Source organism: Apus apus, chromosome 12 (genome assembly GCF_020740795.1).
Source record: "Apus apus isolate bApuApu2 chromosome 12, bApuApu2.pri.cur, whole genome shotgun sequence".
NCBI classification, from domain to species: Eukaryota; Metazoa; Chordata; class Aves; order Apodiformes; family Apodidae; genus Apus; species Apus apus.
The window spans coordinates 3,291,401-3,318,825 of record NC_067293.1 but is presented as its reverse complement, the minus strand read 5'-3'; the positions used below and the strand labels follow the sequence as shown (position 1 = coordinate 3,318,825).

At 44.1% G+C, this 27,425-nt stretch overlaps 2 protein-coding genes across 2 annotated transcripts in view; one reads left to right on the top strand and one right to left on the bottom strand.

Annotated features, from left to right (window-relative positions):
• The window catches only part of RAP2C (RAP2C, member of RAS oncogene family), a 144,000-nt gene that overhangs the window by 35,803 nt on the left and 80,772 nt on the right, over positions 1–27,425 (bottom strand). The window lies entirely within an intron of this gene.
• Positions 27–19,525, top strand: IL13RA1 (interleukin 13 receptor subunit alpha 1). Its single transcript, XM_051630575.1, has 10 exons — positions 27–471; positions 3,407–3,564; positions 6,630–6,765; positions 9,088–9,208; positions 11,365–11,549; positions 11,727–11,878; positions 13,382–13,514; positions 14,312–14,408; positions 14,953–15,037; positions 16,666–19,525. The coding sequence occupies exons 1-10, from the start codon at positions 27–29 to the stop codon at positions 16,783–16,785; spliced, it is 1,632 nt and encodes a 543-aa protein (XP_051486535.1). The 3' UTR covers positions 16,786–19,525.

Sequence of the window (27,425 nt, the reverse complement as noted above, 5' to 3'; positions counted from 1 at the left end):
CTCCGGCGGCATGAAGCGTTTCTGTGATGTGGGTGCGGGAGGCAGCGGAGAGCGGAAGGAAGGCAGGGAATGACCCATGGAGTGACAACAGGGAGAGGGGAGTGGGGACGGAGCGGGGACAGGGGGTGTCGTGGGAAGATGCCCTCGCAGCGGGGGAGACACAGCCCAGCCCCGGGCCGGCGGGGTTCGGGAGCCCAGCCCAGGTGCCGGGGTTGGGCGGGGTTCGGGAGCCCAGCCCAGGTGCCGGGGCGGAGCTGCCGCCGCTGCCCTCTCGGCTCGGGTTACCTGGGAGGGGCGCGGCGCGGTTATTCCCGTCTGGCCCGGCCCCCAGGACGGGAAGTGGGAAGTGGGAGGCAGCGGGTCCGGCTGCCGGAGCGATGGGTCCTGCCGGAGCGCCGGGTCCTCCCGGAGCGCCGCTGCCGGTCCGGCTGCTCGCCGTCTGCTGGGCGGTCGCGGCGGGGATGGCGGCAGGTAGGAGCGGGACCACCGGGCGCTTCCAGCCCCCAGCCGGACTCTCCCCGGCTGGGGTCGGGCGGCCCGCTCGGCTGTGGGCTCGGTACACGGTGTTCCGAGTCGTAATGCTTTCGTTTTGTAGCAGAAACGTCCCCGCGGCGCGTCCGCTCCGTGCAAGAGCGGTGCGGGCGAGCGCTCCCGGCCTCTGCGCGGCTGCCGGGAAAGGGAATGCTTCAAAAAGCTGCTGTTCTGTGTAGGGCAGCGTTTGACAGGGGCAGCAGAAGTCCGTTCGGGTCTGTCTTCGGTTCCCGGGACTGCCTCTGCTTTAAATCCCGAAGCCCCTCTCGCTGTGCTTGTGCGTTGCTGCGGGGACACGAGGAGCTGGGGGCACCGCGGGAGCCCGGGGCTGGGCTCGGGGGGCTCGGGGCTTGCAGCTTGTGAGAGCTCAGGGCGTCAAGGTTTCCCTTGCTGGACGCTCTCTGCCCGTTGGGTTTGCCGCTACTTTTCGTTTCCCCGCTGTCGGAAGCACGAAGGTTGAGTTGCGGGAAAGATGCGTGTGTGTCTGCGGGGGTTTGATGAGCAGCGGGGCTCGAAGCTGTGTTAGTTCTTTGCTGATGGTGCGAACGAGAGAGAACAGTTCTTTTTCTCCTGGCTTACAACTCATTTTATAACTGTGGAGATACGGGAGGACAACACACGAAGTATTTCTGAAGCTTTACGACACTTTTAGGGTCCTCGATGCAGAGCGTTTGTTGATGCTTCCACGGTATCGCTTTTAGAAACAGCACCGGGGTTCTGCAGGATCCCATCTCTGCTGCACTTCGGTTCTTGGAAACATCACTCTGGGTTTGGATTTTTTTAAGAGGGAAATAAAGTCTCACAGTTGGTCTTTGACTAGTTCTGCTAAGTCGCCGTAGTGATGGGATTTTAGTTACAGAACTATTAGACTGTATGTGGAATTTGCACGACAAAAGCCTGACTGGCCAAGCCCATGAATAAAAGCAGATCTTCAGCTGAATGTAACATTGAAGCACTTCGGGGCTTCAGAATTGTATAGCCTAATCGAAATCCTACTAAATTTAAACTTTATGCTAATACAACTGCTTAGTGTAGTTATAAACCTTTGATATTCCCAGTTCTTTGTGAGGATAAATACCTAAATTCGAGGGAAATGTGTAGAACTTCAGAACAGCACTCAGAGATGACACTATTTTTTTAAATGATGTGTGGCTTTGTATAGGTAATGAGAAGTGTGATCATTAGAAGACAGAATGCTTGGAGCTGTGTAGTTTTCTTGAATAAATATTTTATATTTTTTTATATAATCTAAAGGACTCGTTATTTCCAAACCTAAGTCCCTGATGCTGTTCCTAAAACCCACCACAAGTTTTTGTTAGTTAAACAGGTAATGGGCAAAGATGTTCTGGCTGGGTTCGGTTTTCTCAGAGGAGACTGTATTTTTCTAAGAACTGAAGTTTCACTTCTGCTCCCAGGGTTGCCTATAAAACTAAGCAAACAAAGAAACAAATCTTAAGTTACAGGTATCCTAACAAGCCAAGCGTGTTCAGACTGAACCAGAAAATCCTATTTGTTATACTCATTTTTTGAGCATGTTTTACTGCCCGTGCACGTGGACATGCAGATGGTAATGATGTCTCATCCTTCAACTGTGCAAATGTCTGAGAAAGCTCCAGGAGTGAGATGAATTTTCTTCAGCCTTGGGCAGCTAAGCCTCCCAGCAAGTGTCACGGATGCTTTGAGCAGAATTCTCACTGAGTAAGGTCTTTTGCCTTTTCCATCTGTCCTCTTCCTTGCACTAGCAGAAGGATGTTGGGCTGCACGGGGACCTGGATGGGAAAACCCATCTAGGTGGAATTATTCTGCGCTTTCCCTATGTGCTCTCCCAAATGTTGGGGTGAGTTGAGCCTGGTTTCCTGGAACAAGCAAGTTTCCAGGAATGAGCAGGACCTTCAGCCCTAGTTGATATCAGTTTGAAGTGTTTTGTGAAGCTACTGTGTCACCAAGGTACTTTCCTTCCACAGACACAGAGGTGGTGGTGCCTCGGCGATGCTACCTGTAGATACCCTTGAGAAGCAGTCTCAATTGGTCTCTTACTTAATATCTCCTAATCTTTAATATCTCCTACACATTCGAGTAGCCCTTTGAAAAAAAGCAAAAAATCACTTTCATTTTCTTAGGGAATTACCAATTGGCAATTTTTATCTAGAATCGGAATCTGACGCATAGTTCATTTTTTTCCTGGCAATTTTCTATTTTCTGCTGTATTTCCCTTCTTTGTTTTCTACTGAGACCTTCAAGCCGAGTGATTTGAACAGACCATGACTCAGTGCACCAGAGTAAGGAAGGGTCAATACACAAATGGATTTATCCCAGCAACTATCTCTGAGTCATGGCTCTTCCTCTGCTTCTAGCTTGCTTTTGGGGAGGTGAAAAAAAGTGCACCAGCAGCAAATCACTCACAGTGTTGCTTGCAAGATGTAATCGCTTGCCTTTTTTTCTCTCTAAAACTGCACTGATGGATAATTTTGGGGTAGAAAGAAGTGTTAATTGCTCTACAAAATGTATATACGGTTTTTAATAAAGACTGAGCACGTGTGATGCAAACTCGCAGCAGAAAAGACCTGAAAAGCGAGACTTCTCACTAGCACAAGTTTCATTACCCAAGTAACTACACTGTTACATGCTGCAATTGCTTTAAAATTGTTTTGTGTGTATGTGTTTCTTATAATCACTTAAATGTTTAATGGACTGAGGTAACAGGAATAGTGGAAACAATTTAGTGGGCAGTAGCTTATCTGGTAGCAAACACAAGCTGATGACGTTGAGGAATCTTTTGTGTTCTTCTCTTTTGGAGAGTTAAACATCTCTCAGTATTACTAAGGGTAAAATGTGGATCAACAGGACTGTTACACTGATAACTTCTTTCTTTTAGGAGCAAAAGTTCTTCCACCTCCATCCAACCTGGACTACTCATTTATCCAGATCTGCACCCTGAACTGGACATGGAATCCCCCAGAGAATGTCAGCAGTAGCTGCGACCTGGAGTATTCCAGTGACATCGTTGTTGATGAGGTCCCTCAGGACAAGAGAGTAAGTGCATCACCTTTTAAAACCCTGTTTTGCTCCTGTAAATGTCTTGTTGTGATAAAATTGTGCATGTGTAAGCATATATATACACACACACATATATAAAAATACATTTTTAATACAGTCTTTAATTTTTGTTGTGGGACCAAAACCTCAACAATGAGTCATACCAGCATGTGGGATGTTCAGATCAGAAAAATCTGTCTGTCGCCCTCTGATAATGGAGCTGCTACTGATAACATAGAACCACAGAATCACTTGGGTTGGACAAGACCTTTAAGATCAAGTCCAACCATTAACCCTGCTCTCCCAAGCCCAGCACTGAGCCATATTCCCAAGTGCCACATCTAGACGACTTTTAAACACCTCCAGGAATGGTGCCTCAACCACCTCCCTGGGCAGCCTGTTCCAGTGTCTGACAACCCTTTCAGTGAAAAAGTTCTTCCTAATGTTTAGTCTAAACATCCCGAGGTGCAGCCTGGGGCCATTTCCTCTTGTCTCACCAGTTACTTGTGAGAAGAAACCAGTGCCAACCTCTTTACAACCTCCTTTCAGGCAGTTGTAGAGGGCGATGAGGTCTCCCCTCAGCCTCCTTTTCTTCAGACTAAACAGCCCCAGTTCCCTCAGTTGCTCCTCGTAAGACTTGGTCTCTCCCTTCACTGGCTTCTTTGCCCTTCTTTGGACACATCTCAATGTCTTCCTTGTATTGAGGTGCCAAAAATGGACACAGTATTTGAGGTGTGGCCTCACCGAGCACAGAGGAATGATCATCTCCCTGGTCCTGCTGGCAAGAAGTACGATAAGAAGAATGATAATAATGATGAAAAATACTCAATTCAGTCTTTGCTTCTGCAGCTTTCCAAAAAAAAAAAAAAAAAGGGATAAACAGGGTCATCTGCATCCTTAAATGGCAGTTGGCAAAGGCTGACCTCCTTCACCTTGGACTGGATTTAAGAAAGAGGTGTCCATCCTGGTGTAGTTGTGATTTGACAGTACAGTGTCTTCTGCAGGTAGTGCCAATGTTAATGTATTCCTGTGTTTGCTCTGTCCCAGTGCCCGAGCTTGCAGTTCTCCACAGGGATTGTCTCATGAGTACAGCACTTGTTCCCTGCAACAGAAACTGTAAAACTTCCTTGTTTTGGGCTTCTATTTTTATTTCTGCGTTGGATGGTTTGCAGCCCAGGTGTGATCCTTGGTGTGGATCAACAATGGTTTTGGTCAGGACAGGGAGCAGCGTTGCTGAAAGGGGCTGTCGGGCAAATATTTTTCCAGTTTATTGCCAGTAAGATAATGTGCTATCAGTCCATCATTCCAAACCACCAGAATTTGAAGCTTTGAATATGCACCAGCTGTGGGGTTGTTAGCCCTGCTAATTTGGGTATGGTTGAAATCGATACGACGCCTCTTGAAACAGACCTTTGTTGTTGAGCCCTGTGACTGTTTTAAGGGCTGGTGTTTACAGTGGCCTCTTCATGGTGACTGCCCTGTTATTCTGATAGCTCTAGGATATCCTGGACTTCAAATGAGGCTGTGGTTTCACAAGCAGCAGAGCTGATTTAGTGGCTCAACACTGCTAAAAGGGTGATACTGTGGTTTTGACACCCCTTTAATGATCTTCATCTGACGGTTAGATGAGCCAGCTGAACTTGCTAACTCAGTAGAAACCTGTTTGCCTCTTTTGGTGGGCTCATTAATGAATCAACAAGTTGGAAATCTGTTTGGTTAATGAACTGAAGAGTGAAGAGTTCATGGCTCTAACAGATGTTAGTCAGGTTAATGAACTGAATGAGTTTGTGGAAAGGTCTAGCAGATGTTAGTCAGGTTAATGAACTGAATGAGTTTGTGGAAAGGTCTAGCAGATGTTGAGGTCAGGTTAATGAACTGAGTTTGTGGAAGGGTCTAACAGATGTTGAAGTCAGTTTCAGTGAAAGAGCTGTGGGACTGTAGTTCCACATGCCAGGATGAGCCAGGCTGCACATCACCTGGTCTGTTCAGTGCTGTTTGATTTCCCTGCACTCTCACTAGTGCCAGTATTTTTAATTATTTTTTTTCTTAATACATGAGTGGTTAAACCATTCTTTGGTCATAACAAATATTTAATTATTTATCCTGTTTCCAGTTAGTAAAAGAGATCCCCCAGCACAAGAAAAGATGCTCAAGAGAGCAGATGAGAAAGGAGAGCCTTCTCCTCACACAAACACATACTCCCTTCCATTGGTTTTGATAATTGCTTTCGTTTGCTCCTTAAATCCATGCAAATGCTTCTCATTGTTTTCTGTTTATGCCTTCACATGTTCTTTCTTCTGCTTGGCACACACCCATGTGCACACACAGAAAGATGAAGAAAAGCTCCTGTTTATACAGCTGTAGTATAAAAATGTTTATTTTGCATTACCCATGAAGACTCACTGCAGGACCATTTCCCCCCACGTTGTCAGCTGTTCCTTGATCTCTGTATGGCCATTGTCACAGAGTTACAGAGGGGGCAGTGTTGGAAGGGACCCCTGAAGATCACCTAGTCCAACCCCCCTGCTAGAGCAGGATCACCTACAGTACCTCACACAGGAACACATCCAAATGAGTTTTGAATGTCTCCAGAGAAGGAGACTCCACAACCTCTGTGGGCAGCCTGTCCCAGTGCTCTGTTACCCTCACAGTAAAGCCTGAACCTCCCGTGTTCCAACTTGTCCCTACTGCACCTTTTCCTGTCACTGGACACTGTGGAAAAGGGAATGGACCCATCCTTCTGGCACCTGCCATTTAGATATTTGTAAGTGTTGATGAGATCATTACATAGACATTGCTCATGTCAACAGGTCACTGGAGTAAGTGAAGTTTTCCTCTGGTGAGTTGAGTGTGTCTGATGAGGGAAAAGAAAAGCTAAGTGATGCTGAGGCTTCCCGTGTGGTCAGACACTCGTTTCACTTGGCTTTGAGTTGCAGCCTTTCTGAAGGGCTATCATGTGTTCTTACATTAGTAGCAATTAATAGTCATTCCCACGTGTCTGATATGGTGCACCAAACGTTCTGGTTTTTCTTCTCCCTCCCCTCCCCACCTTCCAAACCCAGGAATGGAGTAAGAGTCTCTTCCGTGTGACGGACACGTTCCTGAACAAGGAAATGCGTTTCAAAGTGAGGAGTGAGTGCAAATCCGATAATGCCAGCGAGCCCAGCCCCTGGGTGGAGACCTCTCTTCTGCCAACAGGTAACACAGGCACAGCCAGACCCAGACTCCATGGCTGTCTTGCCCTGGGGAGACACGACCCTCTCTTCTGTGCCATTCTAACACAGTATCATAGATGGGTATCATGGAGAAGTATGGAGACACCAGAGGTGAGGGCTAGTTCAGTTGATAGTTTAAACAGAATCATAGAATCATTAAGGTTGGAAGGGACCTTAAAGATCATCAAGTTCCAACCCCCCTGCCATGAGCAGGGAACCACTAGACCAGGCTGCACAAGCCTCATCCAACCTGGCCTTAAAAACCTCCAGGGAGGGGGCATCAACAACCTCCCTGGGCAACCCATTCCAGCTCCTCACCACCCTTGTAGTGAAGAATTTCTTCCTAATATCTAACCTAAATCTCCTCTCAGCTTAAAACCATTACCCCTTGTCCTACCACTATCTTCTCTGATGAAAAGCCCCTTCCCAGCTTTCCTGTAGGCCCCCTTCAAGTACTGGAAGGCCAAATTATTATATTTAAACCCAAGTGGAGTGTTCTGGAACTCAAAACCTTGTAGGTAAGCCTGTAAATGTAAATGCTTCTCCAAAGCAATGCTATGATTCCTGGGGAGGTTTAAATTAGATATCAGAAAAAATGTCTTCACTGAAAGGGTAATTAAGCACTGGAACAGGCTGCCCAGGGAGGTGGTTGAGTCTCCATCCCTGGAGGTGTTTAAGACATAGAGATGTGGTGCTTAGGAACGTGGTTTAAGCATTGGACTTGGTAAGAGTTAGGTTAATGGCTGCTAGAGTGAGGTTATGGTTGAACCTGATGATCTTACAGATCTTTTCCAACCAGAACGACTCTGTGATCCTGTTGTTCCTCGTGTGTCTGCCTCTGGTTGTGAAACAAGAAGCAGCTTAGGTTGTTTCAAGCCTGTTGACTTCGTGACTAACATCCAAGTCAGTTCATTTCGTATGATTTTTCCTATACAAGCACAACTCCCTAAAATAACCCTGTGCTTGTAAATGTTAGAGGAAATGATCTAGCCAATGTAGCAACTTGTGGAGTAAGTGACTTAAATAGTGATAGTTAGGTTCTCTGCTTTTCAGAAGAGATGACTAGGGTCCTACAAAGCTGTGCATAGCAAAGCTAATAGAGAAGAAGTAGTTTCTATTCCTTGAAACAAGAGGTCCCCAGCAAAATTGTTAGGAAGCAGACTTGAAGGAATCGTGTATTCTGCTGGATGCTGGGAAGTAGGAGGTACAGCAGGGAAACAGAGCCTGGAGTAGAAGCCTGTCTAACTGTGGAGCATGATTCAATGTGGATGAAAATTAAGGTGGGTGGGAGACTCTGACACCTTATCAGGCTTGTCTGTGTGTCTGCCAAGGGGTATCGTGGAAATCAGAAAGGTAAATCATTAGGACAGGGTGTACCAAGCCGGTTGGGGCTTTCAAAAGTCTGTTTGCAGGTAAAATACTTTGAACAGCTTCTCGGAATAGGAAAACTGATTTGGGTTTGCAAGCTCAGATGTAAAAAGTAGTTTGGGCTTTGCTATCAATAAAAACCTGGACTGTTGATAAAATTAACATGCATTTTATTTTTAGTTGATGGAGATGTTGTTACTTGTTACAAGGAATAAATACCTCATATGATGTAATATGTTAATACCATATAAAGAACTTGGATTATGCAACAATGCAAGATTGGATATGAAGGACTTTAGTCCATAATTGCTCTGTACTCATTTGTATTTTTCTTCTGTAATCTGGGTTTTCCATATGTTGAAGAAGTTGAATGTCCAGAGGTGTCTGGGTCTCAATTAAAAATTCAAGCTGCCTCAGTCTGGCTGTTGTCCTTATTTAAGGGCTACAAGTATTTTCATATTCAGAACACTAAGAAACTAATACTGTCTGGAGAACATAACTGTCATCAGATTCTGAGTAATTTTAACTTTGATAGCTATAACAACTATAAAACTAAGTGCTCTGCATATCAGTGCCAGTTACTTTAACTCCTTTATAATGTAGCTGTATTTTAATAGAACAAAATGTTTTCCTGACTCAGCACCTTGTCCTTAGCATCAGGTAACTAGGTAGTAACTGAGACATGGTGGAAACTGAGATTCCCTGTCGTGATGTTTGCAGTTAGCAGTTGCCCTGTTGCCATTCCAGCTCTTGCAAGTGATAAACAACTGGAATTCCTCCCTGGCTGTGCAGAGACAGGCTGTGCAGGCTGAGGGGTAACCCACCCCTGCCTTCCAGTTTCAATTGCATAAAAAGGGATGTTTTACTTCTGGAACTTGGGCAGGAGATTTTTGCTGGCAAAATAAATCTTCAGAGACCTTTCCAACTTGCCTTGCAGGTGTTCCAGGTACTGCTGCTGTTGACTTGAGCTGTGTTTGGCACAATTTGGAGCACATGGTTTGTACGTGGCGTGCTGGGGAGAATGCAAGCAGTGACACCAATTATACGTTGTTCTACTGGTTCGTATGGGCTCTTTCTTCCCAACTCCAAAGTGCTTCACCACTAATCTTCAGTTTTACATTACATGCTTTACTTATCTGCTTCCTGTTGCTTTGAAAGATCCCAGGGCACTGCGCACAAGTTAGTGTTGGGTCCTGTCCAGCAGAATACTTTGCTGCTGAAGGGTCAAGAGGTGACTCTTGCTGAGGCTGTCTGGGAAGTTGTGAAGCACTGGCTGCTGTTGTAACCCGTTGGAAAATAACTGCTGTTGCTTTATAATTTTTTCTAATTGTGGATTTAAAGAGGGAAGAATTAAGAACTGAGCTAGACTGGTGCACTGATTGCTTTCTTGGCTGCCCCGCAAACACGGGCCGTTTAAGTCGTGAGTCACTAATGGATGTGTCATCTCTGAAATGGTTGGGAAATGGCATGAAAGCATTAATAACACTTAAGAGTAGTTTTGTTTGTGTCTTCTATGTTATAAATAACTGATTCACCTTGAAAGTGATGGAGAACATCTTTTTATCATCATCCACCCTTGCCAGCTGACTGCCATAAACAGACTTCTGTTCCAAGGGAGCAGACTTGTGGTGTGAGCAAGAACTTGGCAGCAAGATCTGTGCACACTAATCCATGCATACTTCTGCGTGTAGATGGGGCTTGGGAAGTGCCAGATTGCATTAGCTTCTGTAGCAATATCCAGTTTCCATTCTGAGAGACCCTCGTTGTGCTTTTAAATCAGCTTTCTGCCTTATCTGAACTGACTCAAGAAACTCTTTCCACTTCCTCTCCCAGGGCAGCCTCACAGGCTAAATGTTCCACTTAATGTGTTGGACAGCAAAAAGCAGAAATCTTGCTGCTTTAGTTAAATGCAGGGAGGACTGTTCTCTCTCTAAACTGCTACTCAAATGAATTTTTCCTTTTTTTGCAAGAACAGAACCAATGAGACTTTGAAGATCTGAATTTCTGGGTATATAGATACTTACTGGGATAATACTTTAGGTTAGATCTATGTATTTTCAGCTTACCCCTCAGTTTTAGTGAAAGCTGAAGCTGCAGTGATAGCAAAGTGGTTTGAGTCATGCTGCTTGGAAAGAAGAAGTCTTTTTTTCTCAGTTTTAAAGCTAAAAACTAAGGAAATACTTGACTTTTGTACTGAAAGATACACTTTCCGTAATGTAGGTGAGGTGGGTTTTTTTGTTGTTGTTTGTGTTCAGAAATGAGTGAACAGTTACCTGAAAAATTATGGCTTAGTTCCACTTTATGTTCTTCTTCATTCATATTTTCCTCTAAAAAACCTCTCTTTTCATCCACGGTGAGCACGAATGTGACATGAGCTTGGAGCAAACTAATCCAGTCAGTGCACAGTAACACTTGCTGGAACAGAGGGTTGTGAGAGCAGGTTGATGCCTTGGCATGGTGCTGTCTGCTCAGAGGGCCTCCCATCTCCATGAAAATCCAGGGATGGAAGGAGAAGGGGCATAAAAAAAGGAGTCTAGACCTGAAAACAGTCCTGTTTTGTCTTCCCCTGCTCCTTTATATTGAGATGTGAAGCAGGGAAGCATCACTTCTGTTGTGCTCCTTAAATGAAGCTTCCATTTACTTGATATCAGTTAAAAAATAATTTAAAAATCAAATCTCTATGGAGGAAAAGCTACTGATGTATTTTACTGGAACTTGGGGAGCAAAGAGAAGCAAGGAATAAGGCTGTCATAGCTTTGAAATGCAGGCAATGAGTGAAATGACCATCTCAAGCAAGAGCAGGGGTACCTGAGGCATTGCTAAAGGATCAGCTCGTTCTGCCCCAGAAGTGAAATTCTGTTGATGGAAAGTCATCCAAATTAATTTGCCTTCTAAATATATTTTCTTTCCTTGAAGTTGTTTTCCTATGTGGAAAATATGAACCAAAGCTGAAAGCAACTTATTTTTTGATGCTTGGGTATAAAGCAAACCTGCTTCTCTTTCTGCTGCTTGACGCTCTTTCAAATAATAATAATGTCCTTCCCAAAGCTTGAGATAAATTAGAAGCTTCTCACATGCTTATTAGCTTTACTTTTATATATGCTAAAACTGTGCTTTAATGCAAATCAGTCTTTAGAATTTGTAACACAAGTTCATAAACAAGCTTGCTGTCCTATTCTTTTGAAGTTTTAAAAAAATATTTCTATTCCTCTAGGTTTGATGGTTTGAAAAACCCTAAGAAGTGCAGCAACTATTCTATGGACCAAGGAATCTTTGGATGCCTTTTTGATTTTAGCTTCCCAGAAGTCACCAGTACTTACCCAGCTATAAGTATTTTGGTTGGAGATGATTCTGAAGAAATTAGGCCTGTGTGTGCAAGTAAAAATCCTACGACCCTTGGTAATTTTATCACTGCATTCCATAAAATAGAATTATTGTTATTTGTTCTTCAATTTTGGTGCTCACTCTTTTTCTCTTTCTGTTCCTAAGCTGTAATATAATGCAGTTCAGGACTTGAACCACTTTTGTCAGCAGTGAAATGTAATTTAAAATTATTTCTTTCATTTTGTATTTCAGTAAAGCCTGCCACGCCCAGAAGTGTTGTGCTGTCAAAGATTGATGATGGAATATACATAGAATGGAGTGAATCAGACACCTTTCCAGAAAATTGTTTATTTTATGAAGTTGAATATCACAGTGGTAATTTGGACACTGCTCAGATAATTGAAGTAATTTTTCATTACTTAGTTAATTGGGTTTTTTTCCCTGGGTATCTTTTATAACTTGTGTTGATAATCACAGTAACTCAAATATTTACTGTTTAAAAAATGAAAAATTGTGTATGGCCTTCCAGGATCTGAAGGGGCTACAGGAAAGCTGGGGAGGAACTTTTGACAAGGGCTTTTAGTGAGAGGACAGGGGGTGATGGAAGAGGAGAGATTTAAGTGAGATATTGGGAGGAAACTCTTCAGTGTGAGGTTGGGGAGACCCTGGCCCAGGTTGCCCAGGGAAGCTGTGGCTGCCCCATCCCTGGCAGTGTTGAAGGGCAGGTTGGATGGGGCTTGGAGCAACCTGGGCTGGTGGGAGGTGTCCCTGCCCATGCAGGGAGTTGGAACTGGATGGTCTTTAAGGTCCCTTCCAACCCAAACCATTCCATGATTCTGTGCTGCATGGGAAGGGGTCTGGTGCACTTGCTGCAAGTGTTGTGTGGCCATAAGAGTTTTCTCCCTTGCAGTAGGTTTCTGGTAATAATACTTGTGCAACACAATTCATCCAAGCCTCCTGAATCCTTGCCATCATTTCTTCTGGCAAGGCAATAAACTCATTTCACTTATCAGGAAATACCCTGAGGTCCATGAACCTGTTTGTGTCTCAGTGATAAAGGACTCTGGTCTGTTGGTGTTGGGCTTTCCTGTCGTCCCTCTGCACTGGGTCAGATGGCTGCCCTGTCCTTCAGTGACATGGCTTCATTATTGTAAAGCAAAAATAATTGCTGCTGAGCACAAGAACACAGAATGTTACATAGAAAAGCAAGGGGATAAAAAGACTGAGGATTAAAAGCAAAAAAGTGTCTTAAAAAAAGCTTGGAGTTCAGTGCCTGCATGTCCTCGTGGCTGTGTCTGCACAGCCAAGCTGGCTGTGCTGTTTGATCAGAGGGGTAAACAGCCTGATAAATGTAGGAGTGAGGTGGCAGTCTGCTACTGGGGAGCATGTTTTGGTCTTTCTTCTACCCCAGATGTAGCAAACTTGAATAATACCAACTTTCCTCAGTAAACTGGCATTTTGCATCCAAAAAAAGTGAAGTTTGAGCCCAGTTATTGTGTGTGCGTGTGTGTGTGTGTGTCCCTCTGTAGGGGCATCACAGAAGATGTTGGTATGCTCAGCATTGGATCAATGTTGCTGCCCTGACAGGGGAAGGCAGAGTAAGTCACAGATGTTTCTGAAAAGAAAAAAAACAGGCCCTGTTCCAGACGTTGAGTCTTAGTTTGATCATGGATGCCAAATGCTGTGTGATAAATAGAGTAGTGAATGTTTAAATCTTAGCTTTGAGATTTCTGTTTAGGCAGTCTGTGGTGCTTAAATGCTACTGTGTCCTTTCTTATGAAGTTCACAAAAAGATCTTTCATCAGAACATTCAGATGACATGAACTGCACAGTGGAAATGAGCTTTTAAGTGACTGGGAATACAGTGTCAATTGGATAAAGCAAATTGCCTTTTCTTTTTACCTTAGGTTGAAAGGAATTATATGTCAGTTCCTAGTGTTGATCCTAATAGCAAGTACAGCTTCAAAGTGAGAGCAAAACCCAAGCCTGAGTGTTACAGCAGCAAGCTCTTCAGTGACTGGAGTGAAGAAAAGAGTATTGGTGAGTACAATTCTCCCTGCAAGTCCTTGTGCTTCACTCTTTACCTGTAAGGCATCTAACTAAGTAAATGGCAGTAGATCATCATCTTCCTCTGTATCTATTTAATTTTAGGTGAAAAGAGGGCAAGAGGGTTCTAGTCCTCCAGCAGTGTTCAGCCTGGAGATGAGAAAGGGACCATCCAGGATCTGAAGGGGCTACAGGAAAGCTGGGGAGGGGCTTTTCACAAGGGCTTGTAGTGAGAGAACAAGGGGTAATGGATTAAAAATGGAAGAGGGGAGATTGAGGTCAGACATTAGGAATAAATTCTTCGGTGTGAGGGTGGTGAGACCCTGGCCCAGGTTGCCCAGGGAAGCTGTGGCTGCCCCATCCCTGGCAGTGTTGAAGGGCAGATTGGATGGGGCTTGGAGCAACCTGGGCTGGTGGGAGGTGTCCCTGCCCATGCAGGGGGGTTGGAACTAGATGATCTGTAAGATCCCTTCCAACTCAAAGCATTCTGTGATTTACTCCCTGTACTGCTCTATATGTGGGTAGGATTGTCATCCTGTAGCTGGGCAAGACCCCCTTGCCAATGGCATCAGTTCTTCATCCCTGAGTCTTCCAGTTTTCAATTGCTTGCCAAATATGTCTACCTTCTAATATCACACTTCAAAAAAAACCAAGTCATTGCTTACAAAAGTCCTAGTGTGTTTGGAAAATATTCGGTCTATTAATTAATTAGAAAATTAATTATTTTGTTGTCAGTATTCCTAAAGAGCCTCCCAAAACATCCCTGATTTTCTACAATTTGTGTTTTCCAGGTGAGAAGATGGACTCTACTTTCTACTTTGTTTTAATAGTCACCATTCCATTAATAGTAGCAATATCTACAATAATTCTACTAGTTTATCTAAAAAGGTAAATAATTATCTCATTTCCTGACAATCCACTCATTCTGATTGGTCTTTGACTTGCATTACATTTCATCTCTCTTCCAGTTAACTGTCCATGATGAGCATGTTTCAATAGCAGCTGCTTTATCCATCACAGGCACTGCCTGACAAAAAGGGCAGCACCATTTTGCCTCAGTCATTAGAGTTAATTTCTAGCCTGTGCTCTGATTGCACTTGGGTAACATTTTTTATATATACCTACAGTTAGATTCTTGCTGCACACTTATTGCATCTCCTCTCTTTAAGCAATCAAGTCCAAATTCAAAATTAGGCTTATATGTGAAATGTATTTTCCCAGATATTTAAAGAGATCTGGTTTTGCTGCTGCCTTTGTCAGGAGTGAAAACTATTTAGAGTTTGTCTGTGTGAAGATCCCCACTTCCCTTTGGTTTGGAGAATGGAAATGAGAATTGGGTGCAGTTGCACCCAAGTATGACTTGGAAATGGTGATTTTTACATGAATAACTCCTTCATCTAAAGTTTTTTCTTTTTTTTTTAATGTTCTGAAGGCTTAAGATACTTATTCTTCCTCCAATTCCGGACCCTAGAGAAATTCTGAAGCGCATGTTTGGAGAGCAGAGTGAGGATTTCCAGGTTAGTAAGAAGCTGTTGGGGCAATTTAATTGATTGGACCAGAGCCTGTAGGTTTCCAGTTTTCTTTTTCCTACTATCTATGTTGATCTTAAAACCAACTGTATACATCCAAGTATATCATACACAGGCTAAGTATTTACAATGCTAAGAGTTGTTCAGAAACTATTGCCCAAAGCTGAGAGGGGGTTTTTCACTTCAAACTGCGTATACTTTTCTAGATACATGAATATAATTGTGTTCTGTTATTTCACAGTCTGCTAGTCCTTTAAATCTGTTTGGGGTTGGTTTTGGGGCTGGACTTGGGAGGGGATTTTGTTTGGACTTTTATGGTTTGGCTGGTCTTCTTGTTTGGTTGGGTTTTCCTTCTTTAGTTGGGTTTGTTGGTTTGTTTGTTGCAACTCCACTAAATTACGTCTGAATGTCCAGGTCTTTCTCTGCTAGTTGCTCATCTTTACAGTGCTGAATAAAGTCACTGGTATTTGAAGTCCAGCAACTTGTGTTTTTAGCACTTTTACATTAATCACAGTCAGTTTAGTTATGAAGTAAATCAGGGCAATTAGCTTCTCATTGGCAAGAAATCAAAACCACCTGTCACTGCTTCAAGCTTTGGCTCATGGAAGGCTTCCTATGGGCCATTATTTCAGGAAACATAAACATAATCCTGGTTATAGAAACTCTTGTGCATTTTTTTTATCATCTGGGTTTCTAAACAAAACTTAAGTCTGTAGCTCTTTCTGGAAAACATAAGGGAAGTGCTCTTGACAAGCCCGAATCCAAACCAGGATGTGAGGCAACATACCTTGTTCTCTGAACACAGTCCTTGTATGGAAGGGACCTTCTGACTCCCAGGGGCACCTCAAAATCAACAGCACACGTGGAACGTTTGGAGAGGATAATGACTGTCTGGTGCTGCCTGTGCTTTGGATGTTCCCAGTTGAACAGGAGTTGCAGGAATCACCGACATTTTTTGAAACTAATTCCCTTTTTCTGGCCTCCCAACTGCAAATGAGTCAGGGTCCAAAATCTAGGATTTATTTTTTTTTTTCAGGGTATTCTGGGTTCACCTAATAATAAACCAGAACTATGTGGAAAGCATGGATCTGGCCTCCTAGTTTGCTATATTTTGGTTAAATATTTCAGCGTGTATCTGTCATTCTGGGACTAAGATGGGACTCTTGGCCATGTTGATCATAAATATGGTTTTACTTTGTTGTACTTGGACAAGTGCTTTGTTACTGCCCACAGTAATGCTGTGGTCTTGCCTCTGAGTATTATCTTGGTCTTTATGTGCTCAGGGTCTCAGTGAAAACTTTTCTAGGCATGTCCATCCTCATTTCTCCATCCTCCTGCCTGAGCTTCAGCTGCTCACTGGCTGTAGTTGGAAGCACTCTTAAGATGGGGACTAACCTTCAGTTCTTCTCTTCCAGAGAAAAGAACTCTTCTGTCAACCAGGCCTATGCCATGTCCCTAATAAACACAGTTTGTTGCCCACCTGCCTTGGCTTTTTCACCATAACTTAGGCTCTACGTTGTGAAATGGGTCTGTCTTCCTGGGCTGGAAAAACAATGCTCACCATGAGGAAGTTAACTGTTAAAAGTGTTAAAAGTAGGGGTTTTTTTCTGTTTCAGAGCTGTGCAAAGGATGAATCTGTGAATGCATACAACAGGTTAATTAAGGAAGAAGAAATTCATACCTTAGTTTTAACAGAGACTCCAGTGGGCACCAATTCTGAAAAAGAAACCCGATAACCTCTGCTTAACCAGGGAGAGAGGAGGAGACTTCCAATCCCATGCCTCAGGTGACAGTGTGGATGTGAAGAAGCTTGGGAGGCATTCGCCAGCTTCCACCTCACAGAGTCCTCTCTGAGCCTTAATTCTCTGATGCTCAGAAGCTACATCACTAACAGTGGCCATTCCTCAGTTTCTGCTAGAAATGCTGATCTTGGATCATTCAAGATGAGCTCCATGGTCCTGCATTGCAGCATCTCTCCTGGCTTCAGCCAGCCCTGCCCTATTACTTGTCATTTGCACTTGTGTTGGTGCCTCGGTTGGACTGTAAATGGGCCTTTTGGAGCAAGCACTGTGACTTCTCTGAAGCATCTGGCTCTATTTTGCAGCAGGTGAGATGAGGCTCGTTTACAGTAGATGGCTCATCAGTGCCACAGCATGGAACTGCTGCCAGGTAGGATGCCAGAGCATGGACCTTTGTGGATGGACTGCTTTGTTTGCTCCAGGGCAGAGAGCTTTCCAGAGGGCATTTCTGGACTGACCTTGCCTTTCTGGTTGATGTGTGCCAGCTGTGGCCTGCTCAAACCCCATAAAAGAGTTGTTTTTTCCTTAAAAAAAATATGCACGAAAAGCCTCTCTGCTCTCCAGCTGGTGTTCAGACTATTAACAAAAAAGGTTTAGTTTTTTATCCTTTCAAATGCTTGTCCTCAGATGCCTGGCCTTCATGGACTTCTGGAGTTGTTTAAAATGAGAAATGTATTTTTTTACCTGTGTTGTACAGTGGCAGATAACTGTGTGTCTCACCAGACTGTGATTCTCCTTTGGCCAAGTGGGCCTGAAATTACCTGATTTTTGGAAGCTGAGTCAACCTCAGTCTGCCCAGAAGACTCACCAGGATGGATGCATGAGTCTGAGCCTGTGGTCAAATGGATTAGCAAGTGCTAAACTGCTGAAAGCAAATGAGTTGAAAGACTTCAAGAGCCACCTTTACTGCTGAGCTGATGGATCTGGGGAAAGAGAGGGGGACAACCTTGGCTGGCTTTCTAAGGGAAAAGCCTCATTGCTTTTGTACTGACGGGGTGAACTTCCCCTCTAGGAGCTTAGCAATTTAAAACAAGGTGCTGATTTGACTTGAAAAAAGTTATTTCTTCTATATTTTACTGCAGAGGGTTGATGACTTTTTCTAAATTGTGGATGGATTTGTTCATTTTTTGACGGTTTTGTTTTGAGGTTGCTTTACCCAGCAATGCTCAACAGACATTTTCGGTCACAACTGACATTTCTGTGCTCTTTAGCTTCTCCTCTGTGCTGCAAGAGTAGAGCAGCAGCACCTTGATTGTGCTGGAGGCGGAAAGTCAGGTAATGGGAAGAAAGGGATCCATGCAAGCTCTTTATGGTCAGTGTTCAGGAATCTCTTGCTCCTCCCAGCTCAGTGCAGCCACCTTAGTCAGTGATATAGTCAGACTGGGAAGAGATCTCAGATGTTGGCTAGGAATAAACTCTCTAACCACTAACCTTTTGAAGTTCAGCCCTGTCCTCAAACTCCATTCAGTCAAAAATCTGAAATGCAGTGCTCCCTTTTTAGAACACACTGCTCTGATGGAACTAGAACTAACAGAGCTTGTCTTTTAGCTGCAAATTTACATTCTTTGCCCTCTTGTGTGTTCCCTCCCTCTCAATAAATCCAGTTTTTCCCCCAGTCCCACTGAACCTCTCCAATGTGCAGTTTCCTCCACATCTCTTATCTACCTCTTGTTACTGGTGGTAGAAGGGGGAGGAGAAATGTAGCAGAACCAAAAAAACCACATTTTAGTTTAAGTCTTTTACTTAGAATCAGGCTAAAAATGGGATGGAAAAAAATATAAAAATTGTTTAACAAGACAAAACAAAAATAAATCCTCAGGGATTTCAGTGAGATAAAACTCAGGTTATACAAGGTCAGCTAGCAGCATGATCTGATATTCCAGAGGTAAAGGAATAGTGTGGAGGAAAGGGTAATAAAAATCCTGTGCTGACTTCATTCCTTCTCCCCTGCAACGTTTATGTCATTATAGTGATAACAAATATGTTTCAAATCTACCTCATCTACAACGTTGGTCATTATAGACCACTAGACAAACAGAAAGGTGTGATTTCAGGATAAGTGAGCATAACAGTGTATGTTTTGTGGCTTTCAGTACAGCAATCTAGGAAGATCACCCTCAGCACTTCACCCTAAATTCTTTTGACTTTGGTATTTATGGTAAACACAAAGTTTATTTGTTTGAAAAGCAGTAACAAAGAAACAAATTCATAAAGCCAAAGGAGTGGGAAAAACAGATGGGAAGTGCTAGGGCAAAAGAAAGACTTAAAATGCAGATGATGGTTTAGATCACTTGATAGGAATGTTTTGGCTAATTCTTTATTTTCCAACTAGACATAATTGACATACTTCCTAATGGATGGTTTTCTGGAGCCTGTGTCTGGGCACGTAAAGTGCCTGAGTATATTTCAATCTTTATCATGTCTTGTTTATGGCCTGGGTATTTTTAGCTTGACATTTTCCAAGTTTTGCTGACATTTCTTTGTTCTTCGTTGCAGTGTCTTGATCTGTACGTTTGTTTAAAGAATGAATAAATATGTTTGAATGTTTTTTTCAATATAATTGGGTGGCATTTTGTTCTCGGGCTGAAAAGAAACGGAGACAGCAGAGATGGCAGTGGCTGAATGTGAATCCATGTTTGAGGCATGCAGAACCCAGAAAACCCTCTTCCCTTCCAGCTGTGAGCCCAGCCTGTGCCATCAGTGGGGAATGTTCCAGCTGCTGGTTTTTTGGCTGGAGTGATGAGATGGAGGTGGAACTGTGCACAAGACTTGTGCCCTCACCCTCTGTGTACTCAGCACCATCCTGCCTCCTTACATTGGCATGTTTTTATCATAACATTGTAGAGAGTTGATAAATTCTCAGACTGGAATTGAACTGAGGTTGCTGTAGCCTTACCAAAGGTGGCTCCAATATTTTAAGTCTTTGTTAGCTGCTGAAGTCAGTAAAAATGCCAGGTTGTTAAACTGCTGCAAACCATTCTCTAGATGATGAGACCCAAATAAACACACTAGCAAAGGCTTCTTTGAAAGATTCACAGTCAGCCTACTCTGTTTCCTTCAGGTCAGTGAGCAGATCATTCAAAATTCAGGAATAAACCTCGAAGCTAAAAAGCCAGTCCATGTGGCATTTTCTTTTCCAGTTCTACAGTTTTTATATTTGATTTTAATCTTTCCTCCACAAGTGACCTTTTCCTATTTTAATACGTGATGGTGAGTAATTTAAGTTTTCTGTATTTGGCATGCTAGGAAAATGAAACACTTTTTTTCTTTTTTTGTGAATTTGAATTTATTTCAATGGAGAAATGCTGTGACAGAGTTGGATAGCTTTAAATGGGTCTGTAGATGAGCACACCAAATTGTAAGCCATGGTGTGTCAATGCTCACTAGGTAGAACTATTCACAGATTGGGTATTTCCGTTCACTGGAAAAATATTCAATAAACTTAGTTCTGAATTGGAAATTCAAACATTCAGAATTTCCTCTAGAAGGGTAATGTTGATTTATTTTTCATCTAAAAAACAAAAGGAGGAGACTTTCCGTTCTGGAGGGTTTTCCCCTCACCCAGGAAAGAGCAGAGGCAGGTGACTGGAAGCCCAGGTATGGTCAGAGCTCTGCAGAAACCTCCTTCCTTTCTTCTCCCCCCAGCACTATGTTGGGCAGCGTTTGAGCTCTTCAGCTCCAGGAATGGGCACAGTGGGGCTGGGAGGAGCTGATCTACCAGGGTTATTGAAAGTTCATCAAGGTGATTCTTAGTATTTGCAAAAATAAAACGTTTCAGGGGAACAACCCCCCTGGGTTCTCTTGCCAGCTCAGAAACGAGGCCTCTAGAGAACGCTCACAATCCAAATGCAAAACCAGATTAAAATCTCTCTCTTTGGATGAGCTTCCTGCTAGCTGTGGTGAACGTGGGAGTCTTGAGATCACGTTTATGTAACTAAATCCACAGCAAAGCAATATGGCTTTGAGTGGGAGGCACAGGAGAGAGACAAACTTTCTTTCAGGTCCGGAAACTCTGCCTCAGGTTTGTGGTGTGTGAGTCTGAGAACTTGTTGATGACTTGTGGGGTTCTGGGGGTGCTTTTTCTCTCTTTTCTCCAACGGTGTTGATAAGGTTAATGGAATCCTTTGCTTGTAAACCTTGTCTTGTTGAGCATTAAGTATCCCTTTGACAGCTGTGCTCTGGTTATTACCAAGGAGTCTTCTGAAGGTAGTAACTCAGTGGGGAATGATCTCTGCTGTCACCACAGAGCTGTAGAACAGCCACTGTATTCTAGTAATTCTGCCTCTTCTGTTTCTGCCAAAGTACTGCAATTATTTTGATGACTCTTGTACAAAACATCTACAAAGAGAAGCTTTCCAGTAAACCAGTACTTCCAGTAACCATACTCTTAGCTTATTATGTTGAAGTTCTTCCTCTATTTAGTTTGGCTTAAAATGGACTTGGCAAGGAGCGTGATGAGATTGAAAGCTGAGTGAGAAAAGGGGTTTTGTTAAACTCAGGCAGGGTAATTTTTTTGGAACCTGGACAAAATTTACTAAGCTAAATCAAAAGTCAGGAGCTGCTCCTTCCAGCAGTTTAATTACGTTTTTGATGATTGTGTAATGTCTTGCTTGAAAAGTAGAGAAGTAGAGCTGGCCCTAAGTCTTCTGTACTTAGAAAAGCCTAAACCCAATGGAATATGTGCTTCATGCCAGGAACAAATATGTGTGTGTTGGGCAGCCTTTCCTATTGATCTAATGAAATCCCATGCTCTCAGCAGTTGCCATCTCAGAGCTCTCTGCACGTGTACTATGGAATTCTGTGAAGCCTGATAATGCCAGAAATAAGGTGTTTTTAAAGCACTTAGCTATGCCATTGCCACTTCTCCTGAACCTGTTTGTAGCAAGTGGAAATAAAAGTACACTGATTTTTCTGACAGTAGCAGTGAAAGCACCAAAATTAGCCTGTCTCTCTTTTGTCTGTTGGAGCCTTTCTCCCTCCTCACTTCAAAGCTTCTTAACCCACTAGTTTCCATCCTTCATACAAAATGTCAGTGTAGTAACTTCAGAAATGCCAGCTAGCTGCTCTTAAAAGGTGTGAAACTGCTCAGTCCTTCAAATGTCAAAGTCAGTTACAGTGACAGTTCCTCAGGGTATGGCTACTCAGTTTTAACATCCTATTGTGTTCTAGGAGAATATTCAGCAGTAAATAGCCCCTGAGCAGATCAGCAGGTACCAAGGCAGAGCTGTTAGTTGACGTTTTTCCACAGCTGATTTTTATAGTTCTTTTACTGCGTACAAGATTGTGTGTTTTGTTTTTTTTAGGAAGAATAAAAAGTAGAAAACTGGTAACGTACCAGTCAGAGAGAGAAGGGAATCTGCCTTTCTGTGTGGTACTTCAAGGGCTGTGCTTAAGCTTGGACTGGAGCAAAAATCCTGCAGCCTTGGAAAGACTGGACCATTTTTATTAGGTGTGTAACATAATTTATTTGGTTTTGTTTCTGGGATGTATGTAAATCTATTAAAGCTTAGGGCTGGAAGAGTGGTCAGAGTTCCCCCTGCCCTGTCCTCTGCTGAGCAGGGCCAGCACAGAGTGCTCATGGTGGAGGCTTTAACAACTTGTAAAAAATCTCTAGTGAAAGTCTCCCAAATGTTCTGTCCCACTGCTGGATTCTCCTTCATTAGAAAACTTCCCCAGTTACTGACCTAAGTTGATTTTGCTGCAGATTAGGTTGCTGCCTTCTCCTTCCTCCCATCACCAGGGACCATGGTTGTTCAGCATCTAGTTTGTGCTCTGATCATACTGCCCTGAGTTCTGTCTCTGTTCTTTTCTGCTTTAAAAAAAAAGAAGGAAAAAAAAAGGGGAAAAAAAGCCTGAATATATCAACATGATCTCCTAAGGTACGTTTTCTAAATCGTTCATTGTTTTTGTTGTCTTACCAAGAGCTGAGTGTGTATCTAAGCCAGCCAGCAGAGCAATGACCTTATTGTCTCTCGGTCCTCTTTGCCCCAAGTTTACCCAGAATGAACAGCTTCTCCTTCTTTCCATGGCAAGGACTGTTGTCTAGCTGCTCCTTAGTTTGTGGCTTTCTGCAATTTCTGACCTTTTTAGCAATGCTGCTGCCCTGTCAGTCACTCCTTGCTGCAAAATTGATTTCTGCTGCCTAAGAGGAATGCTTTTAACAGTTTTATTGAATTGCTTTTTTGTCACTTGTGTTGCTGTGCCACTTGGAAAGCTGCTCCATTATTTTTTTAATACTCTAATTGTTTCTCCAGACAACTTTGTAGCCATTCTTCCTTTGATATAATCCATGGAGGGGCTTCTTTCACATTATTAAACTGCTTAAAATGCTAAATAAAGCTGCTAACCTGTCAGATGCCTATGAAATAGCAGCATTTGCTGCTCTGCACCCAGGTCAAGTTCTCTCTAAGAAGGTTTTGTGTTTTTTTTCATCTAGCTGCATAGCCATCTCAGTGATTAACTGTTGCATTGCCTCAAGCTGATTAAGATGATATTGTCTCATAAGTCAGGCCTAGGAAACTGGGTTGGTTTGGCACAAACTGCTCTTGATGTCTGGTAAACAACATGAAAAAGGGCTAAAACAAATTGTTTACTTTGTTCCAGAATTACTCTAGGAATAAAAGTGGAACAAATAGACCAATAATTTCTTGGTTGCTCCCTTCTGAAGACAAACCAGATATTTGTCCTTCGGATTTTAAAGACTTCTCCTATTAGCTACAGGCTCCAGGAAAGCTGCCTGTGTTTCACGTTGCATTAATGTTCAAATCATTTCATGCTGTGGGATTAATAAGGCACTGCTCACCTGAAGACATCCGCTTTATCTGAATGTTCTCCAGCCTATTTTCCTGGTTGGTTGTTGATTTGCTTGTTAATTTGCTCTGGTTATAGATAATCCTTTTTGTAAAGACTAAAATGAAAGAAAAATGGATGGCACCAAGCATCAGGGCAGCTCATTCTCATATATCCCATCAGGTCACGAGCTTGCACTTCATCTTCCTTTAGCTCATAGGGTATCCAAAGGCTCTTTTTTGTCTGTTTTATTCCCTGTTAACGAGGACACGTTTTAGTGTGTTGCTTTCATGCTCTCAGTCATGCTGGAAGCTGTGGTTCAGAACCCCGTCCCCAGTGGGATGAGGGCTGGAGGGCAGAGGAAGGGCATGCTCAGAGCAAGTGAGAGGGCACCAGCACTCTGAGATAGTGACCACAAATTACAACATATATAAAACAGGCTTTATTATCAACTGCCTGCCAAGCTAGGCTCTTCTATCTGTTCTTTGTCCTCATTGCTCTACCAAATATGGTACAAGTGACTGGTGGAAAGGCAGGGAGGCAAAGTCCTGCTGGCGTGTGTGTCAACCCATTCCAACCTGCAGCTTTCCCCTGCTCAGAGTGCTTTCAAAGGTGATTTGATGTTGCTCCTAAATAGTTTGATGGCTTGTTTTCTGTACTCACCATGTTGTTTTGCACAATTGTCAATGGTTATTTTTAAAAAGTTTAGAAAAATATTTGCAAGCACGCAGAATGCAAATGGTTTTGCTCTGTTGCTGAGCTCTTGAAGTAGAACAAAAACTGCAGAAATGGGAAGTGTACTCCAGAAAAACAGCAGAACAGAGTTCAGGGCTCCAGTGTGCTCATGTACAATGCACTGTAAGCAGTAATAGATTTTTCAACTTGCTAGGGCCCAGCTTCCTGTTGCTGGCCTTTAAATGGTCTTATTCACACTTGCAACTACTTTTTTTCTCTGTAGGTGGGGAAGTTGTGTAGCAGCTTCTTCTTAATGCACATGGGCTTTGCAGTGTTCATTTTGTTTATGCAAAGACCTCCAGAGCTGCAAATGTACTCTAACAACAGGGTGGACCATGCAGACTTGTGGGTGTTAGTAACACTGGGTTGGAGTGGATATCTCTCCCCGGGTGACTGAGGTGTAGTTTACACAACCCGCAGCTAATTCAGCTGTTGCACAGCTTTGCTTCCTCTTCTGGGAATGTAACACCCTTTCTGGGATTAGGAAATGCAGTTTTTTTAAGCAGCTAGGAAGGGGAAGTAGCTGAGAGCTGTTGGGATCAAAGTGTCTTTCTGAGCAATCTGGAATCTGACCACGATTCTTCCTATTTAAACAGCAGACACGGGAGAGCAAAAGCTTTTCCTGCATGATTTTGTAAATGTGCTTCTGCTTATATTGTCCTCCTACTACATTTATCTCCTGACTTTCCAACTGTATTTCCACTTTCATTCGTCTCTGAGCCAGGTAAGTGAACTAAGCTTGGAAAGGAAGTGTTTGCTTTGGCAATCATAGCTCGTGATAGCAACGACAGCAACTGGCAGATCCTCCTGCTGAGGCCCCTAACGCTGTTATAAATGAGTTGTGGGCGGCCTCTACAGGACTTGGTACACAATTAATGCTTCTGTTATACGGCTTAACTGTCATGAGACGCCTCTGAATGCATTATAGAGTGACGATTGAGAAGGAAACTTGCTGTTGTGTGTAAGCTAAAATGATGCATTTTATTTTGTAGTCCTGCTTGGAATCCTGAGGAGCAGGAGTGAAGATCTTCCACCTTGCTGGGGGGATATGCCTCTATATTTAGGGCTAAGTAAGAAGTAGAAATAAAATGGAAAGCTTTAGCATGTTGGAGCTCTGGAAGCACAGAATCCCAACTGACTGCTCAGAGTTGTTACAACATGGATACAGATGGTCACATCATCCCGGTATTTTTTGCCAGGCTTCTCTGCCTTTTTGGTGCAATCAGGTCAGTTCCTGTCCCTCCCTTAATGATACGGAAGGAAAATGCTTCCTTTTCTAGTGGAAGCTGTAGCCGTTTTGTCTGCAGGACGTGGAGCTTGGGGCGAATGTCCAACACTGCAAGATCCACAGCAGGTCCTGGTGTTACTTACACCTTGTTTCCAGCTACCGGGAGGCAACGCTGTTGCCAGATGCAACTTGGATATGTTTGTCTGGAGTTATTGATGCTGGAGGATAACTAGCTCCTCAGGAGAGCTCGGGCTCCTGTTACATTTTTATTTTTGTAGCTCAGAAGGTGGACAGGGAGAAAGCTGTGATTCCCATAGGTTTGTGCTGTGCACCCCCTGACAGCCCTTCGGCAGGGGGAATGTGCTGTAGTCCCTTGCCCGGGATACATTCACAGGGCTCATCCCTCTCAATCCTTGAACAAAGTCAGCTGAAGTGGCCAGAAGATCCAGAAGCTGCTCCGGAGAGTGGTAATTCTGCCCAGCCCCCCTCCCCGTGCCTCCAGGGTCAGTTTTACACAAGGAGCAGCGATGTAAAATGGGAGTGCAAACTGTGTCGTGTGTGACTGCAGGGTGACCAATGACCAGAGGATGGCAGGACAGGCTGGGGGTGCCCCCACCAGCCGTGACACCAGCAGGGAGGGACAGACTCGGCATCAGCCGAGAGCCTTTGTCCCTGTCACACACGTGTGTGGGACGCATCTGTGGCTGCTGCGGTGGTTGTTGTGCAGGGGGGAGGTTTCTGCTCGGGTTTTGCTTGGTTTTGTTTCGTTTATTAAACCGAGGTTCAGAAACCTTGGGCTGCAAACCCCTCCTTCTGCGGCGCCGAATGGAGCCGACACTGGGGGGCAGGACTCTCCCGCCAACGGGACCAGCACAAGGACCTTCTGCCTGGGGATGCCCCTTCTCTACAGCCCCCCGCCAGCCTCCTGCTCTTGTGTCGTCCTTCTCTTCCCGCTTGCCCACAGTCCTCGCCCCAGGAGTTGAGCAGCACCCAGAGAGACCAGGAGGTGCTCCCGGAGGGATGGATGGGGCCCTCTTGGTGTGCACCTGCCAGGAGCCACCTACAGATCTACCTCCTGAAACCTTTTATTTCATTCAGCAAGCGCAGCGGGTGAGAGCTGCCCGTGGCCGCGTTAACCAGGAGTTAACTAGTGTTAGCAGCAGGTCTCACATTTGCTTTTGCAGAGCGGGTTTTCGCAGCCGCCTTCAACTCTTATTCCCAGGCAGCAGCCAGTGCCTGATACTTCAACAAAACCCCGTTTGTCTTGTTTGAGCTGAACCTGTGTTTTCTAACGAGCAGCCTGTGGCCTCTGGCAGTCCCTGTCAGAGGTGTGGCAATGTGCTGCATCCTGCCTCAGGGCTCCCGGGACCAGAAGATGGGCGCTGTGGTCTCGCAGCTCATGGCACCCATCAAGCCTCCTCTGCCACCACCCATCTCCCCATGCTCAACAGGTTACCTGAGCACAAGGGAGCCCAGCACTGGGACCCAGAGGAGCATCCACCCACACGGCACGAACGTGACGTCTGCTCCTGCCAGATCAAGATAAATCGTTGCAATGGGACAGATAAATAGGAAAAGACCCGGGGCTGCTCTGCCAGGGCAGCCCGAATTAGTAAAGGTAAAGAACACCTGGGAAGTTCCTCAGGGCCGGAGGGCAGAGCGGGGTGCCCAGGACCTGCTCAAAAGCCTGAGATGACAGGGAATGAGGATGTTTTTATTAATAAGCCACCAACGACTGTCTCTTCGGCGTTTCCTGGAAGCTCAGCACGCTGGCTGTGCCTCATGTCAGCAGCCAGCAATCCTGCCCAACCGGCCCGGCCGGCAG